The sequence below is a fragment of the Diabrotica virgifera genome, chromosome 5 (genome assembly GCF_917563875.1).
Source record: "Diabrotica virgifera virgifera chromosome 5, PGI_DIABVI_V3a".
NCBI lineage: Eukaryota > Metazoa > Arthropoda > Insecta > Coleoptera > Chrysomelidae > Diabrotica > Diabrotica virgifera.
Genome location: NC_065447.1, coordinates 241,571,377 through 241,589,820, shown reverse-complemented (window position 1 = coordinate 241,589,820; position 18,444 = coordinate 241,571,377). Strand labels below are relative to the sequence as shown.

Genomic DNA, 18,444 nt, shown 5'->3' with positions numbered 1-18,444 from the left:
ACACAGTTGGAATTGATTGTTTTTCATTTGTGTAAAATGAATATCTCAGTTTAGGAATGAGATTGGACTTGACAATTTATACACACATGTAGATATCATATTCTAACATACAGATAGTGCATTAGCTAATTTCGACCATTTTTGGACTTAACTCACTTTACGCACCGAGCACAGATTTTATATATAGGTATATTCAGAAAAAAATATTACAGGCCATGATAAGTTGATTATGGGGATTAAAATATCATAAATTACTCACTTTTCATGTTTATTAGTCTTTTTCAAGATATCTTGAATATATAACTATGAAAATTATTCTCGTTAAAAAAAAAACAACACATTTTTCTATCACAGCAATGAACTTTTTAAAAAATATTAGACTTGCTAATGATGTTTCTGAGAGAAGTGTAAAATTGATGCGAGACATTTTATTGTCCCTCACAAAAGATGAAAAAGCAACCAAAGTGTGTTACAAGTAGTTGAAAACCAAAAAAAGTATTTAAGAGTACACAGTAGCGATCAACAGGTAGCAACAAACGCGGTCCAAGATTGCGAAATTTCTGCAACAGTGCGTCGGTAATTCGACACTGACAGTGACGTTTATACTATCAAAAACAATAATTTTTATACACATAGGCGCGAAATGTTGCCAAGTCCGTGTCGTTCGATTTCTTGTTATAAAAAAATTGATTTTTAGTAGTTCCAATGTGACCCAAAATCTAGGCACGGGATAAAAAAGTTCATTTGAAGAAAGTGTATTTTTGTCTTTCATAATGGCGGTACAGGCTCCTTTTTTCAATATTCTATTTAGTTATAGAGTAATTTCCACATACTAACATATTTCTGAAATTGAGCCCTGTACCGCCATTCTTTATTATATTACGAATATGTGTGCCAAATATCTCGACAAAATATTCAAAATTAGAGCCGCAATCTTGGAACGCGTTTGTTGCTACCTGTTGATCGTTACTGTTTCCTTTTAACCGATTTCAGAAAGGCAACCTTGATTAATCTTTAAAGAAACTTTTACTGATATAGTTACTATTTTCCATTTAAATCAAATTGTAACAGCTTTGTGTATTCCTTTATATTCAAATGTATAATTACTTAGAAAAATGGGTGCTATTATGCGGTCTACCATCGTGTTTCTGCTATAGCTTGCGGTCTACCGAGAGAATTGGTGTGTAAGCTGTAATATTACTATACCGATAAAAAAATGTTTACAAATAATTTTTGAATCTATTTTTTAAAAACATGTAGAGTTTGTGTAAGGTTTTATTGTCCAAAGTTAATAATTTTCGAAATATTTAAAATGACATATGGGAGTTTTATCACTATATTAGTGTCATTTTTAAATAATTTAATATCTTTGACATAGGTATATGGTATATCAATATAAAATACAATGTGATCACTATTTGCAAATATATATATTTTTTTAAGTGGTACACCCTGTATATTGTATATTAGTATTGCATTTTGTAGTAAATATTACAGGATTTCTTTCAATATCAGGTTGTATGTACCTAGCATGTTTCGTTTTGTAGATATTTAAAAAAGAACTATACATTTTACGTTTTTGTGGATTTTTATTACTAAACAGATACATTAAAATATCATACTAATAAATGTAGTTAATATGCATAAATTTATTATTAAATTAAATAAACAACCAATAAATAAATAAACAACAAATTTTAAAGTCTACCTTAGTAATTTTTCTACTCTAGCAAGTAGTGGCATCAGCAATTAGATCGCTGCCGATACAGTGACGCAGTATGAAAAATTAATCCGATGCGTACGATGCGGACGCATCGTATTTAACCGGAGACGTACCGTCTGACTGACTATATCATAGACATATTCTAAAGATTATTGCGAACAATTTCACCCACCGACCTAAGCTTCATATATTCCTTATACCTAGTGTGACCAACTCAAATTCAGTCGAACTCGGGACAAAACTGAAAAAAATACCTGAAATCCGGGAATTTTCAATGAAAATCGGGTCATTTTATGTTAAATATAGAACTTTAATATCTTCATTTTATTGATTATTTTTATGTTGACAATGATTGTTGGGATTAAGCGACAATTGGTTGTAATGATAACTAAATGTTTCTTAGTTTTTGACGTTTCGACTCCCAATCGTTCTCAAAAAAGGAAATTTTTGATGTGGTACTAGTATTACAAAGAGCAATAAACGCTAGAATGCTGGGAAAAGACCGGTTGGAAAGCCAAGAAAGCGCTGGGAAGACACAGTAAACAGCGATGCACAAGCACTTTTAGGAGTCTGTGTACGGAGAAGAGCAGCCACAGACAAACAAGGGCGGAGGCAAAAAATAAACGAGGCCAAGGCTTAATTTGGACAGTAGTGCCGTAGAAGAAAAAAATTAGTATTACATTCTAGAAATTGTCGACTTTTTTGCGTCTCACCAGTTCAATTTTATGTGAATTCTTAAAAGAATAACGTAGGTATTCAAAATTTCAAAATAAAATTTTACCAAAACGTTGAAAATTCGGATGGCCCGGAAGTCTTGTCCGGGATGCCGGGATACGACTTCGTAATTCGGGCCATGTCCCGGATTTTTCGGACTAGTTGGTCACACTAGTTAGAGCCCGCGCAGACTGCAGACTTTTTAGTCGGCCGATAGTTTAGTCGGCTTCTTAATCAGTACTGAGAGATGTGCAGATGCGCACATTACGCCGATTCACCGATGCATATCTCTCTGTACTGATTAAGAAGCCGACCAAACTATCGGCCGACTAAAAAGTCTGCAGTCTGCGCGGGCTCTTATACTACATATTGGTTACTTAGCAGTCGCCTGATTTGGAAGTAAAAATATTCGCAAATTATTGTAAAAATTCAGTTTTTTCCAGTCTCTCGGCAAGTCTCTTTTCGTGTGACTAAGTTGATTACGTTAAATACGTGTACAGCACATTTTTTATAATATCAGTTTAAGTTTTTTCGTCATTTCTGTTTAAGTAGTACTATTTTCTAGCATTATCTATCATCTAAAAAAAAATACATTTTTTAAGTATTTCCTAGTTTTTGTGTAATAATTAATGGAAAGCTATGCATGTTAAGCGCTAATATAAGTTACTGTCAATAATCTTTTTACTTTTAAATATATTTTAAAGTTATTTACTGTACCTTATAATAATATTTATTTATGATATGTGTTAAAAATACAATTTTAAGGCACGCATGTGAAGGTTTGCACAATGAGCGAAGCGAATTATTCTGCAATTCACATGAGTGGCTTAAAAATGTAATTTTACCACGTATATCATACAATATTTATTCTACAAACTCCTTATATTATATCAACAATTATAATTTATTCATTCTCAATTACAGGACAATACCTACAAAAACTTTTACTTGAACTTGACTGACATTCCATTTTTATATTTTTCTTGACATTACATCAAAACTGCCTATACTGTCAATACGTAAATCATGACAAATATAGAATAACATCTACTTTTATTGTTGTATATTCTAACAAAATTTAATAGTTTTTTTACAAACGTGTTAAAAATGCAATAATACAGTTTAAATTAAATTTTAAAAAACTGTCTAAAAAACCTTTTTCAAATTGCGCAAGCTGTACTATTAATATTAATGTTAATAAATGAAATATAAAAAATATTTTGACGTTTCTTTTAAAAATTTGACATTTTAGTTTTAACTGCAGTGCCTTAAAAATTTTAAGGCACTAGTGTTTTAAAGTAATATTTTTAACGCTCCTATGGCATGCTAAAAGTTGCATTTTTAACACGTTTGTAGAAAAAGATATTTAAGTATGTGGTACTATAATAATAAATATATTTTTCTACAACCGCGTTAAAAATGCAATTTATCTACTCTATGTCATATTATGTATAAGTTTTTAGTTGGTGAAAACTGTCATTATAGATAGCAGTGCGTGAAGGGTTTAAAGTGTGCGTGAAGTAACAATGTATTTTAAATGGGGTTTACCTTTTCGCACACTTTCAATGGGTTTTTTGGCACACTTTCTTATAATCAAATATCCTTAACTTTGGCGTTGTCAGGGTGATTACAATATGAGCAATGACTTACAACAGAATTTTTGACAGTTTTGTGGTATGAAAGTAGTTAGGATTATTAAATGTAAAAGTTCTAAAAATTGTAGAATAGAAATGAATTCCAGTGACGAAGAGTTACAGTTTTTTTATTTGTTTATCGTAGATAAAATATTGTATGAAACTGTGCGCGAAGTACTTTTTCTCTAAATATCGCGTGCGTTCGCAAAAAGCGAAACTGTTTCATAAATAACTATTTTAGCCCTTCATAGGAGCGTTAAAAATGCTACTTTAAAGCACTAGTACTTTAAAAATTTTAAGGCACTGCAGTTAAAAGTGAATTGTCAAATTGTGAAACGTCAAAATATTTATATTTCATTTATTAACATTTATAATATTAATAGTACAACTTGCACAATTTGAAAAAGGTGGCTTAAAAGGTTTTTTAAAATATAATTTAAACTGTATTATTGCATTTTTAACACGTTTGTAGAAAAAAAACTATTAAAATTTGTTAGAATATAAGAATATATAACAATAAAAAAAAGATGTTATTCTATAGTTGTTCTGATTTACGTATTGACAGTATAGACAGTTTTGATGCAATGTCAAGAAAAAAATATAAAAATGGAATGTCAGTCAAGTTCAAGTAAAAGTTTTTGTAGATATTGTCCTGTAATTGAGAATGAATAAATTATAATTGTTGATATATAAGACGTTTGTAGAAAAAATATTGTACGATATACGTGTTAAAAAGTACATTTTTAAGGCACTCAAAACTTTCACATGCGTGCCTTACGGCCGGTTTCACAATCTGTGGTTAACCCTAGCGGTCAACTAACCTTTACCCACAGTCTAACTGACAGTTGCTGTTTCACAACCACAGATTCAATCATGGTTAGTTGACCGTAAGTTTTGTTTTATTTTTCTTATGTTGGTAGGAAATTATGGACAATGATCACCAGAAATAACATTTTTATGGAAGGATTATCAAATCAGCTGATCAGTCAGATGAGTTTCGATTAATTTTTATTAGGATAAATTCAATAAATTGTTATATTTCTTTATGACTATTAATTTGTTGTATATAATTTTTAAGGATTTTATATTTAGTTGTGGAGTTTATTTTGCAGATTAAGGAAAATAAATGTGTGTATATGTGTGGTTAGGATATTCAGTCAGACTTGTAGTTGATTTGCATAATCATATTTTTGATGTTGATTCTTGCTACCTTGCTTTAAAAATTCATATATTTTAACATACCTCCTATGGGATTAATAAAATTTGATACATGATGGTTGCATCTTAGATTTTGGACCATAAAAATTACTATGCAAAACTTTTTTGAAGTATCTTTTTTTCGTAAAATTAATATTAAAAATGCTTCCCATACGTGGCCAACTAAAGTACACACACTGTATATTACATGCACATTATACATTTTAAATTTTGTTTAAGAATAATATTTGTTTTGAGGTCTTTCGCCAATATTGTTAAAATTAAATTGTTAATATAAAAACATGTAGCAAGCAAGAGACTATAGTATGTATTAATAATTACCCCAGGAAGCAAATCATTTAAAAATCGAACAATTATTGGCCGCTGAAATGCTAAACGCATTTAAGTACATCATATAAATTCATATCTTAGTATGGTATAACTATACCCAAACCCAGACATCCAAAGTGAAAGTTATCCACCAACACCAAATTGTTCTATATGGTCCACATAATGTTCAGAAAAAAATCACACCATTTTGAGCGTCGGGTTTGGGGGAAAGAGGGGGGAGAAATCGGTAAATTCGTAGTTTTTTAGGTTTTTCGTCAATATTTCTAAAACTATGCAGTTTAGCATAAACAACCTTCTATACAAAAATATTCTACATTAAATTTGAAATAAAAAAGGTCCTATGCCTAAAAGGAACGGTTCCAATGTTACGGAGATAGTATCTTATAATTTGGTCTAAAAAAAGGCCTAACCCAGACATCCAAAGTAAAAGTTTTCCTCCAACACAAAATTGTTCTATATGGTCCACATATTGTTCAGTAAAAAGTCACACCAATTTGAGCGTCCGGTTTGTGGGGGAGATGGGGGAGAAATCGGTAAATTAGTAGTTGTTTTACGTTTTTCGTCAATATTTCTAAAACTATGCTTTAGCGTAAATTATGTTCTATGCACAAATTTTCTACATAAAATTTAAAACAAAAAGAGCCAATACATAATTGTTATAAAATCAACGGTTCCAGAGTTACGGAGGGTGAAAATTGGAGGTTTTCGATACTTTTTATATTGTTTGGGCAATTTATAATATTATTACTGATGTAAGAAATTTTTTTGTAATTTAAATTTGCTATTTCAGTGGCCGATAGTATGTATGTTAGTGATAAGCCCTTGAAGATACGTCAACCTCACCACCCAAAATTATCATCAATTGTCCAAATAATATAAAAAGTATCGAAAACCTCCATTTTCACCTTCCGTAACTCTTGAACCGTTGATTTTGTAACAATTATGTGTAAAACCTTTTTTGTTTTAAATTTTATGTAAAACATTTTTGTATAGAACATTGTTTGCGCTAAAGCATAGTTTTAGAACTATTGACGAAAAACCTAAAAAAACTACTACTCTACCGAATTCTCCCCCATCTCCCCCCCAAACCGGACGCTCAAAATGATGTAACTTTTTACTGAACAACATGTAGACCATATAGAACAATTTGGTGTTGGAGGAAAACTTTTACTTTGAATATCTGGGTTAGGCGTTTTTTTAGACCAATTACATTATACTACCTCCGTAACTTTGGAACCGTTCATTTTAGAAGGATTATGCATAGGACCTTTTTTATTTCAAATTTAATGTAGAACATTTTAGTGTAGAAGGTTGTTCATGCTAAACCGCATAGTTTTAGAAATATTGACGAAAAACATAAAAAACTACGAATTTACCGATTTCTCCCCCCTCACCCCCCCAAACCCGACGCTCAAAATGGTGTGACTTTTTTTTAAACATTATGTGGACCATTTAGAACAATTTGGTGTTGGAAAATAACTTTCACTTTGGATGTCTGGGTTATGCCATTATTTGGATCAATTTTATCATACTATCTGTAATTAATAATTTACGTGTATACACTCTGTCCTGTCAATAAAACGAAATTAGGTTAGGATAACCTCTGGTTAAGAGCTTAACCATCACTCCAAGCTCTGGTTAAAAATTCTGTCGGTTAACCACAACTTCGCCGTTGACCTGATATTGTGAAACACATATTTCGGGGTAACTTCTGGTTATCTCTTAACCACAAGTTAACTTCGACTTGCGAAACCGGCCGTTAAAATTGTACTTTTAACACTTATATCATAAATAACTATTCCGTAGTTATTATCTTAAAAAAAAACGGAAATCTGTCAGACGACATGTCTCCGTTCGTATGCTAAAGCGAGGTCTCTTCAGTTAAGGTTTAAATAAAACAAAAGTGACGGCACATCAAAATATCACAATCGACTTGAATTTGGAAGTGAGATCGAAAGTGTCGAAGAGTATAGGTAACACAATTAAACTAGGCAAAAAGAATCAAACGGCAGATATAACTAGAAGAATCTGAATAACTTGGGTAGCAGTAGAAAATTCAGTGATGTGTTGAAAAACAAAAATATACCAATAAATCTAAAGAAAATGGTATTCACCAGTTGCATTCTACCAGTTACGACCTATGGAATGGAGACCATAACATTTATAGGGTTATGAGCCAATAGATTGAAAACAACACAGAAGGCGATCGAAAGGGCTGTTGGGCATATCTTTGAGGAAATATATATGAAATGGAGACGAGCGAAAGAGATGGGAGGACCAGGCCATGAGAGATATCAAAATGCTGGAAGTAAGAAACTGGAGGGAACTATGCACATATCGAAATGAGTGGAAGAAAATTGTAACGAAAGCCAAGTCATACAACAAACTTTGACAACATACAAGTGGAATGCGGAGTGATTCACCGCAATAAGCGAATCCGAGAGCTCTAAGTAAGAGCGGAAAACATTCCACCCGGAATGAAAAGCCCTGATGATGATGATGATATTATTTACAAATTATTTTCATACTTTGTTTAAGTTAGAAAGTTGAAAGTATTTCTATTCTCTTGACTGGCGTCAAGTATAGCATATAAACTAACCGAATAATGTTAAAATAATATTGACACAACTTAAAATAATTTCTTCTTCTTTACGTCGTTTCTTAGTAAATAGACCACTTGAACATGAATGACGGAGTAACAAATGTATTGGGAGAAGTATGGGAGTGCACTAAGGCTCGGTGTTTTTCTTCTTTCCATGATAAAGGCTGGCAATCATCATTGCTATTCTATCTTTTGACCCTAAATCCCGAAAGAGTTCAGTTGAGTTGCATCCAAACCATTCTCTGAGGCTTCTCAGCCAGGACATTTTTCTTCTGCCTATGCTGCGCCTTCCTTGAATCTTTCCTTGCATTATTAATTTTAAGAGGTCATATCTGTCAGTTACAGTTACACAGCCTCTACCAAAAATATATCCGTTCCCACCTCTATACGTCGTTTAGTTTTTGTAAAATTCGTTTTTGAGAGACCTTCTATGGAAGGATCACATGCATCATATCATAAAAAAGTCTGAAAATGCAATGAATATTCTACGAGCCTTTTGTAGAACTAATTGGGGTGCCGATCCAAATATAGCACTTTTATTTTACCGTACTATGATTCGTCCTATTTTCGATTACAGTTGTCATCTGTATGGAACTGCTGCAAACACACATTTGAATAAATTAGAAATACAAAAAAAATAAATGTCTTCGACTTTGTCTTGGATATTTGAAGTCTACACCCGTTAATATAATGGAAGTTGAGGCGATAGAACCACCCCTGCAATTTCGACGACAGTTTTTAAGTGATAAATTTATTACTAGAACTATAGGAAAAAATACAAACTATCTGCAGGATATACATAAGTTATCAATTTTAGATCTAACTCATAAATATTGGACAAAGAAAAAATGTCCCCTTCTTGTAGATAGTTACTTGAAAATATCTCAATACCGAAGTACTTTCTATACTTATGAAAATCAAGTTTCACCTATGTATTCCCATGTATTAGAAGAAATTTTCTCAAAACAAATTAATACTTTTTTTATGGATATTAATTTAAATCCAGCCGTTTTTCAATCATTTATACTTCATAAATGGCCACATTATCAGTTTTACTATACAGATGGATCCAAAGTACAAAACAAAGTAGGATGTGCAATAATCAATATTCAAAGTGGATTTAAAAAATTATTCAAATTGCCTTGTGAATCATCGATATACACCGCTGAAATGATAGCGATAGTTTTTGCTTTAAGACACATATTTAGTAACGAACCCTATAGCTGCATAATATTTACAGACAGTAAGAGTGTCGTTGATAGACTAACTAACGTACATAAGTACCAATTGCAAATTTAGGAAAAAACATCATTATATCATGGATAAAGGGACACGCAGGCATTAGGGGTAACGAAATAGTAGACAGGCTAGCCAAATCCGCCCTAGAAATAGGCGAAGAACTTCCCATGAACTTACTTCCCATTTCGGATATTGATATTATTAGTAGACGACACCAAAAAGAAAATTGGCAAAGGTATTATCGAAACACGAGAACTGGTAGTAATTACAAACAAATGCGACCTGAAATTCCCATTAAAAGATGGTTTCATTCTGTATCAAATGGCCATTTCATAAGAGTTATAAATAGATTGAGATGTAATCATGCTCTTACCCCCCTTCATATGTACAGTCTGGGTCTCACAGAGTCACCTAACTGTGAGTGTGGAAAAGAAGGTAATCTAATACATATTCTCCTCGAATGTTCACATCAATCAGTAAATATAAACAAATTTTATGATAATCTTAATATATTAAAAATTCCACTTCCCGTCTACCTGAACAATTTGATATTTTCTGAAGATATTAATATATTAAAAACAATTTACGAACATATCAAAAATTGTAAATATAGATTGTAGCAATAGAATTTACCCTGTATTTAAGAAATTTTGTTAAAACAAAGCAGGCATGTTTGTTAAAACAAAACAAACATATTTGTTTTGTTGTTATTTTGTTTTAAATCCTGTAGATTTAAGTAATTATTGTATATTATAATTGAAAAAAGAAAAGAACAAAAAAAAAGAGAAAAAGAAAAGAAAAAAAAAACAGAAAAAATAAAAAAAGCAAAAAAAAAGCAAAAAAAAAAAATAAAAACTAAGAAGATGTAAACCTCCGCGAGGATGAATCGGGTTTACGTCTTAGCGTAGTACAAAAAAAAAACAATTTATAAAAAATAACAATAAAAAAATTAATAAAAAAAAACAAATTAACAATATAAAAAAATGCAAAAAAAATACAAAAAAAATACAAAAAAAAAATACAAAAAAAAATAAAAATTTACAAAAAAAAAATGAACAACCAAAATAGAGTATTATTTAGATAATAATTGTAGACAATAATGTTAGTTTGTTATGTATTTAGAGTTAGAAATACAGAAAAAATTCCTCTGATTGAAAAATCAAATTTTTTTGTTTTTAAAATAACAAAATGTCTGGCTAATTGGCTCGGCCAAGGCCATCAAATTCACTAAAAAAAAAAAAAAAACTCGAGAGACCAATATGATCTGATTTGACTTTATTTGCTGTCGTGGCAAGCAGTGGTTTGTGAGAAAATCCATTGTACAAGGTAATAAATAATTCTTTGATTTCTTTTTCTATACCGGTAAAAAATTATCACTTTAGTTTTCTAAATCCTAAACAATATTCTATTGTTTCAGTGTTTCCGTTTGGATTTTGGTTTCCGTTTGGGTTTGGTTTGCGTTTGGATTTTGATTTTGGATTTTGGATTTCAGATTTTCGATTTTGGTCTTATGGATTTTGATTTTGGTTTTTGTTGGATTTTCTACATATTTTCCATACCTGGAAACTTTCCGTTTCTGCAAAGTAAATAGGCTTACTTTCTGGTTGGAAGCTGTGTGAAATGGTCTATGGTTAGACGTTTCCGAAAATCGAACGGTTTTCTTCTATCGGACGTGAATTTACGGGCCACGTTCCATTGAACTTCTCTCTACCATGGTGTGGTGATCGCTGATGTGAATTTCAGCCAACTAAAGTCTTCAGGGAGACTTTTTCCCGGATTTTCTATAGCTACTGATCAAAAGCGGTAAAATATATATCTCAAATATTCCTGTATGTTATTTTTTGGGTTTATTTAAATTTCAATGAAGGGTACAACCATAAAAAATGATAGGTTATTCTATTTTTAAACCATCAAATCGCACTAGGACTTTTTATTTTCAATTATTAAATAACTATAGGTATGTATCACATTGTAACCTTGTATATTTTCTTTTATAAATTGTACTATATTTGTGAAAATTGTAATAAATAATTTAATAGAATTCGTTTTTGCTTATTACATATCTCTTTCCAGTTTCAGTTCAAAAGTGTAGTTGGTTTAGGATGAAACAACATAAATTTTATATTAGGAAAGTTTATTTAATCTATATATTTGTTAATTTGCTGAAGAGTAAGACTGGCGCCCTCCATTTTAGTTTGTTCAGGATCTCTTTCTGGTTTTATTTATCTAATTTCTGTTTTATTCTTTCAGCTCTCCTTCTATCACGCCCAAATTATTTCAGAAAGAAATCTGTTTTAATTTTATTCCTTTTTATGGCCCTCGAATCCCACCTTCTTTTTAGTATCTTGTTTCTCGAGCTACTTAGCCGGTGCTCTATTCTATTCTTCTTCCTTCCTTCTTCTCTATTCTATACTTTCTTTCAAATTGCATACTAAATTCGCCTATCTTTCTTTTCCAAAGCTGAGTTTAGCGTTGCATGTCACCACGTGTTATATGACCCTAATATTGCAGTTTTCTTATTTTGATGGAATCCAGTGTCTCCCTGCTGTTCTCTATTCCTCTTAGTACTTCTTCATTGGTTATTCTGTCTGTCCAGGAGATTCTCAGCATTCTTCGATATGTCCATATTTCAAATGCTTCCAGTCTATTGAGACACTGTTTATTAAGAGTCCATGTCTCCATACCCATACCATAGAAAAAGAACAGAAAATACATAACATTTTAGTATTCGTTTTCTAAGATTTTGGCTGAGGTCCCTACTACCTAATATTTGTTTCATATTATAGAATGCGCTTCTATGTTTTTTCATTCTAACTCTGATTTCTTTGGTATAATCGTTTGTTTCATTCATGTTTGTCCCTAAATAGTTATAATTCAGAACTCGATCTATCGCTTTATTACTTACGTGTAGAATGAGGTTTCTAATATTTTTTTGATACAACCAATATATCTTATAACTTATATAGCTTAATAATTAAGTTACCTTAAGGTACTAGTACACTAATAAATAGCTAAATCGAACACTTACTTATTTCAATAATTTTTTTCCGCTAATTTTATTATTTTATTTTATAAAATTATTTAGGCATATACATTGATCGTTGAAGAACATAATTTTTTTTTAAATCTAATATCATGATAATAATTTTATAGAGGGCGCCAAAGTTCTGTTCTTGAAAATTACATTGTCTCATGGCACAGAGTTATTCTTGAAAACGGCTTCTTTAAAACAAAAAATAAAAATGGGATATTAAAGGGCAAGGTCAATTACACCGTAATCTTCCAGAAAATTGCAAGAATATGTAAAGAAAAATATTTTGGCTTGATAATAAATTAGAAAAAAAAACACGAAAAAATTTTTTTTCATATTGCGACCATTTTTTATAAATCGATTTTTAATAAAATTGTGGTAGATTACGGTGTAATTAACCTTCCTTTTTAATATTCCATTTTTATTTTTTGTTTCAGAGAAGCCGTTTTCAAGAATAACTATGTGTCATGAGACAATGTAATTTTCAAGAACAGAACTTTGGCGCCCTCTATAAAATTATTATGATAATAATTAGGGAGCGGATTTATATGCGATCATTTTTGATGAAATATGCGCATATATATGCAGTAAAAAATTACGAAATATGCGCAAGATATGCACAAAAATTCAAAAAATGCGCATTTCGAGAAACCTTTTTCGTTTTCTTTTCTATTCTATTCTAGGGGGTTCTTTTATAGGGAGGGGGGCGGCAAACTTATTTATTATCTTTCAAATAAAATCATTATTTTTTATATATGCAATTTATTCACATTTTTTACAAAAACTGATACCAATAGGTACCTATTTAAAATAAAACAACAATATCACTATATATTATCTTCGATTGTAATTCACTACAATGTGTTTTTCCAAGTTTTTTAACTAGGAAACATTTTCTTGATCAGATAAAATATTTTTATAACTTGAAAAACTCCTTTCAACATCAACAAAAGAAATTTCCATTAAAAATTTCGCATATGTCCTCCAAAGTTTTAAGCCGTTAAAAGACGGGATCTGACCTAAAGCATGAATATTTCAATTCAGTTAGAAAATCGTAAAACTATGGTTAGAGGTGTAAATTCTCTTAACAATAGGAGATTTAAAAGAATCACCAGAATTATAGGTATTACCTACTAAATTGGGATACAAATTGTACTAAATATAATAAAAGTAAATAAAATTCGGATTTCCCGGTAAACCATCCTTTTACCATCCCAATCATTTTATAACAGCGTACTATAAGCACTATAAGTACTTTGTGTAAAGATCAGGTATTTTCTAAGAAAAAATGAAAAGGCAGTGAATGAGCCGTCTCTCTTCAGGTAGTTCTCGAATTAATAGATACGACAGCCTGTGCGGGGAAATATTTTGTGTCGAATTAAAAAATTTATTTTTTTTAACTTAAATGTTTTTAGATAGGCACAAAATATGCATGTTTCTTTAAAAATATGCAAAATTAAGTAAAGTTCTCAAATATGCGAAATATGCATGCAATATGTATTTAGCATAAAATCCGCTCCCTAATAATAATAAATTAAAAAAAAACATTTTTATGTTCTTCAACGATCAATGTATATGAATAAAAAAATTTATAAAATGAAATAATAAAATTAGCGGAAAAAAAAATTATTGAAATAAGTGTTCAATTTAGCTATTTATTAGTGTACCTTAATAAAAACACTTACCTTTAATATCCAACCCTCCCCTGTACTTGTCCCATCCCCGTAATTTGATTTTGTCTCCGAGCAGTGATAGGAATTGTTCGAACCTATAGCTGCCATACTCTGGAAAGTAAAGAGAAAATCAACAATTGAGCAAATATTATTCGGGTAAACATACAAGGAATCAGCGAAAACGTTATTTACAGCGCCGGAGGCTGTAACATTTGACTTGCTAATTTTTTCCACGGTTTACTTACGTCAGCAGTAAGTATTCGATTTTTACGCTAAAGCGAGAGTTTTTTTATACCTTTGTGGGTACATTATTTACCTCTAAATGTTCATTTGTTCATTTTATTATAGTATATTCTACAGATACATTATTATTATCAAGGAATAATCGAAGAAGAAGTCGGGAGCATATACGTAGATTGGGCTAAAATATTGTTACAAAAATTCGTACTTTATAATAATAGTCAAGGAAATAAAGCACAAGAATATACCCAAGTCTATCTATGAAAAAATCATCTGTTTCACGTAAACATCTTAGAGTCGTGTCATATCAAAATTAACAATCTCCAATTTTTATTAAAATTGGGATTTTCGTTCTCTCTTGCACTTTAGCTATTTCTTTATAGGATAAGTCGGAGTATTTTTGTCAAAGTAGACAAAATCCCTGACAAATTTATATAATAAAACTGGCATTTGCTGCAAAGTTAACAAACTCCTTGGGGTATTCACAGCATAGTTGACAATATCCAATTCAACCAATGAACATCAAGATATCCATCACGTGACTTAACCACACTTCATGTTGATAATGTCATTTTAGTATGCTTGTAAACATACAAATGGTGGTTGTTTCGTGAAAAACACAATTAGAAAATTTGGTTTATTACAAAAGGTGTTCAGTTTTGAGGAGTGGTATAACGTATTTTTAATTATGGAACAATATCCTACTGAAACAAATCAAGAAAATTCCAGACAAAGACCTTCAAATTCGAAGAATTGGAAAAGAACTTTGAAGAAAGAATCAAGGTATGTAGCCTACAATTTTGTTGTATATCTACACTATACAATATGTCGTTTAAGTTTAATTCCTAAATAATTTGTTCACTTTAAATAACAATAAATTATAATTTAAGTTGAATGTTAATCATTAATCCCCATCTTCACTCATAAACGCATATTTTAAATTATCTGGTGCATAGTCAACAATCTCCATATGCTATCACAACAAAATAAACAATCTCCAACGGTTCATATCAAAGTCAGCAATATCCATTATATTAATGCGATTTTCTTTTATATTAATGAGACTACAAGTTATTTACTCTTTTTATTATAGTTATGAATGTAACAACTTTGTACCTGTAGAAATAAATGTTTTAAAATTTCAGATTTTTATGTCTAAATCGTTTTTATAAATTTGCTCAGATTGGTCTAGGTGGGAGATTGTCACTTTTGATATGATACGCCTCTTATATAGGATTTTGAAGGTTCTAAAAGATATATAAGCGTATATGAGGACAAAAAGATATATGAAACTAAAAAGCTTGAAGAGACAAGAGTAAAGAAGGGCACCTAATATGAGACAAGCAGGGGAAGCTAGGTAGATAGAAGAAACATTTTAGATAGCTGTGAAATGAAGAACCGTATGGAAATGATGTGGGGCAATTGGAAATGATGGAGGAATGGGTGAGGAAACAATGGAGACTTTAACAGTGGAAGAAATAAAAGAAATCATATATAGCATGAAAAAAATAAAATTGCAGGCAGCAATGGTATTACTGCAGAATTAATCAATCATGGGAGAGAAGCAACTATAACGAGGAGAGTCTGCTGACGAAAACCTGAGAGTAAGAGGAAATACGGAATACGGAGAGAGGCAATAGTATGTCCCATTCATAAGAAGGGAGATAGAGTAGTGTGCGAAATGTACAAGGGTATCACTCTTTTAGATGTAACATACAGGGTGAGTCATGAGGAACTTTACATACTCCTACCTCGTATGCAGGCCTCTATGGGGAATAACAAATGACCATTAAAAAGTGTCTGCTCCCATTGCTTAATAATATACAGGGCGAGTTATTAATTTTTACAGAAATTTGTATTCGTCATAATTTTTGAACAGTAAGGTCGATGTCTCTCTTATTTTGGTCACTCGTTACACTATTACCACCCAATCAACTGATTTATTCAAATTAGAAAAACATCAGGTCCGGCTTTCTAATTAGTTCGTTTTGGTCTTAGAAAAAAATTTCACCCTGTATACAGTTTTTGAAAACTCTAATAAGAATTTTAGAAATTAGACAAATAGGCAATTAAAATGGCATACTTATTTTTATTCCCCACACAATTACTTAATTTTTTTATAAACATATCAAATTTGACTATAAATTAAAAGTTTGGTGAATAGAAACATAGATTTAAAAAAAATAACTTTTTTTACCAAAATTAATTTTTATTAACAAATATTTAATTTATAAGTTACCAACCAATCAACTGATTTATTCAAACTAGAAAAACATCAGGTCCGGATTTAAAAAATTAGTTCGTTTGGTTCTTAGAAAAAATTTCACCCTGTATACGCTTAAATAAGAACAGCACTAGAAAAAAATCGCCCAAAGCGACTAAAGATGCAAAACGTCGCCAAAAAGGTTATGACCCTGTATTTTGGGACCCGCAAAGAATCATCTTTTGTTGACCATTTAAAATATGAAGAAACAACCAACAGCGACTACTATATTGGTTTATTTGAGCGTTTGAAGACCAAAAAAGTAAAGGAAAGGCTTTATTTGTAGAAGAAATTTCACCAAGACAATGCAAAGTTGATGAAAACGATGGCAAAAATGCACTAATTGGTCTTTGAGTTACTTCCATCCACCGTATAGTACAGATTTGGCCCCCAGCGATTACCACCTTTTTTAATGCTGTGTGACAAGAGATATCATTCCGATCAGGAAGTTATCGCCGAAACTAAAACCATATTTGGAAGGTAAAGATAAATCGTGATACAGAGGCTACATTTATGACCACATTTTATCACCTCTAAAGGATGAATAAAGAATAGTTGTTGCAAAAAATGTTATTTTTTTAGTAGTCTGGCCAGATTATCGGAGAACAGGCCATTTTTAGGAAAAGTTATTTGCCAGCAATTTTATTGCTGGAATCGAATCTTATGATTGTATATATTAATAATATAGGTATGCAAAGTCCGCAGATAGTGTGCTACTTTTTTTATAAACAAAATGAGGCCCGAAAATCGTGTTTTTTTTCAATTTTTGCTCTATAACTCCAAAGATTTTAACTTTACACCAAAAACACTCAAATAAAAATTCGCCGTAATTAAATTCTGCATAGAGACGTGTTTCTTCCGATTAACTTAGACGAAAATTTTCCCCGAAAAATGCGGGTTTTTCCAACAAAATCTTTAATTTTCAACTAAAATTTTAGATAAGTAATTGTTTATCAATAATTAAATAACTTGGTAGTATAAAAGCTCTTTTTGTATTGATTATAATTCCAGAAGCCCATGGAAATTGAATGAACTGTTTAGCAACAATTGAATTGTTAATTAAACATTTAGGGTCGCTATGATAACCACAATAATTATGATACATAAGATTAACTATGATTTTTGTATAAACTAGGTTTTGTATAATTAGACTATTTAAGAGGCCTCAGGAATATTTTAAAATTATAAACAATTTTTTGGCTTATCAACAAATAGAATATCTCGGGAAATATAAAATTAAATTAAACCATGAAAACTGCATTGGAAAAAAAAAGCGGCAAGACGCTTCTTTTAAAAGAAAAAACGTTTAATTGTGATGAGTGGTTCCTAAGATACAACCGGCTAAAGTTGACCGGCATTTACGGCAAATATATAAACAATAGGATCATAATTTTTGAACCATCACCTTTTTATTTTTATCCTCTTTCTTCACACCAATCTTCACTTCTTTAAAATAATCATAACATATATTATTTTAATAAAAACTATCGATATTACGAGTGAAAATTGCCAAAAATAGCAAAACTAAAATCAAAAATCAGGTTGGAGAAAATGTAATCTCAAAGTTACAAATCGGTATACGTAAAAAGATGCATTTTCTCGGCTTCCCATGGAGCAATTTTCTTCATTCTTTTTTTGTTCCCAAGTAACTCGAGTAGAGCCATCTAACTAATGCTTTTGTTTTGTTATAATAGATTAATTTATTATAAGAAAAAAAAATACCTATTTTTTCCAGATGTAGACCTTTTTTAGATAAACTTACTACAAGTGTACCTTT

General features: G+C 30.8%; 1 protein-coding gene across 1 annotated transcript in view; it reads right to left on the bottom strand.

Annotated features, from left to right (window-relative positions):
* Positions 1-18,444, bottom strand: part of LOC114331968 (GTPase-activating Rap/Ran-GAP domain-like protein 3) — a 301,406-nt gene that overhangs the window by 140,876 nt on the left and 142,086 nt on the right. Inside the window, exon 7 of the mRNA XM_050650939.1 lies at positions 14,177-14,275. Within this exon, the coding sequence (XP_050506896.1) occupies positions 14,177-14,275 (99 nt within the window). The remainder of the gene's footprint in view (positions 1-14,176; positions 14,276-18,444) is intronic.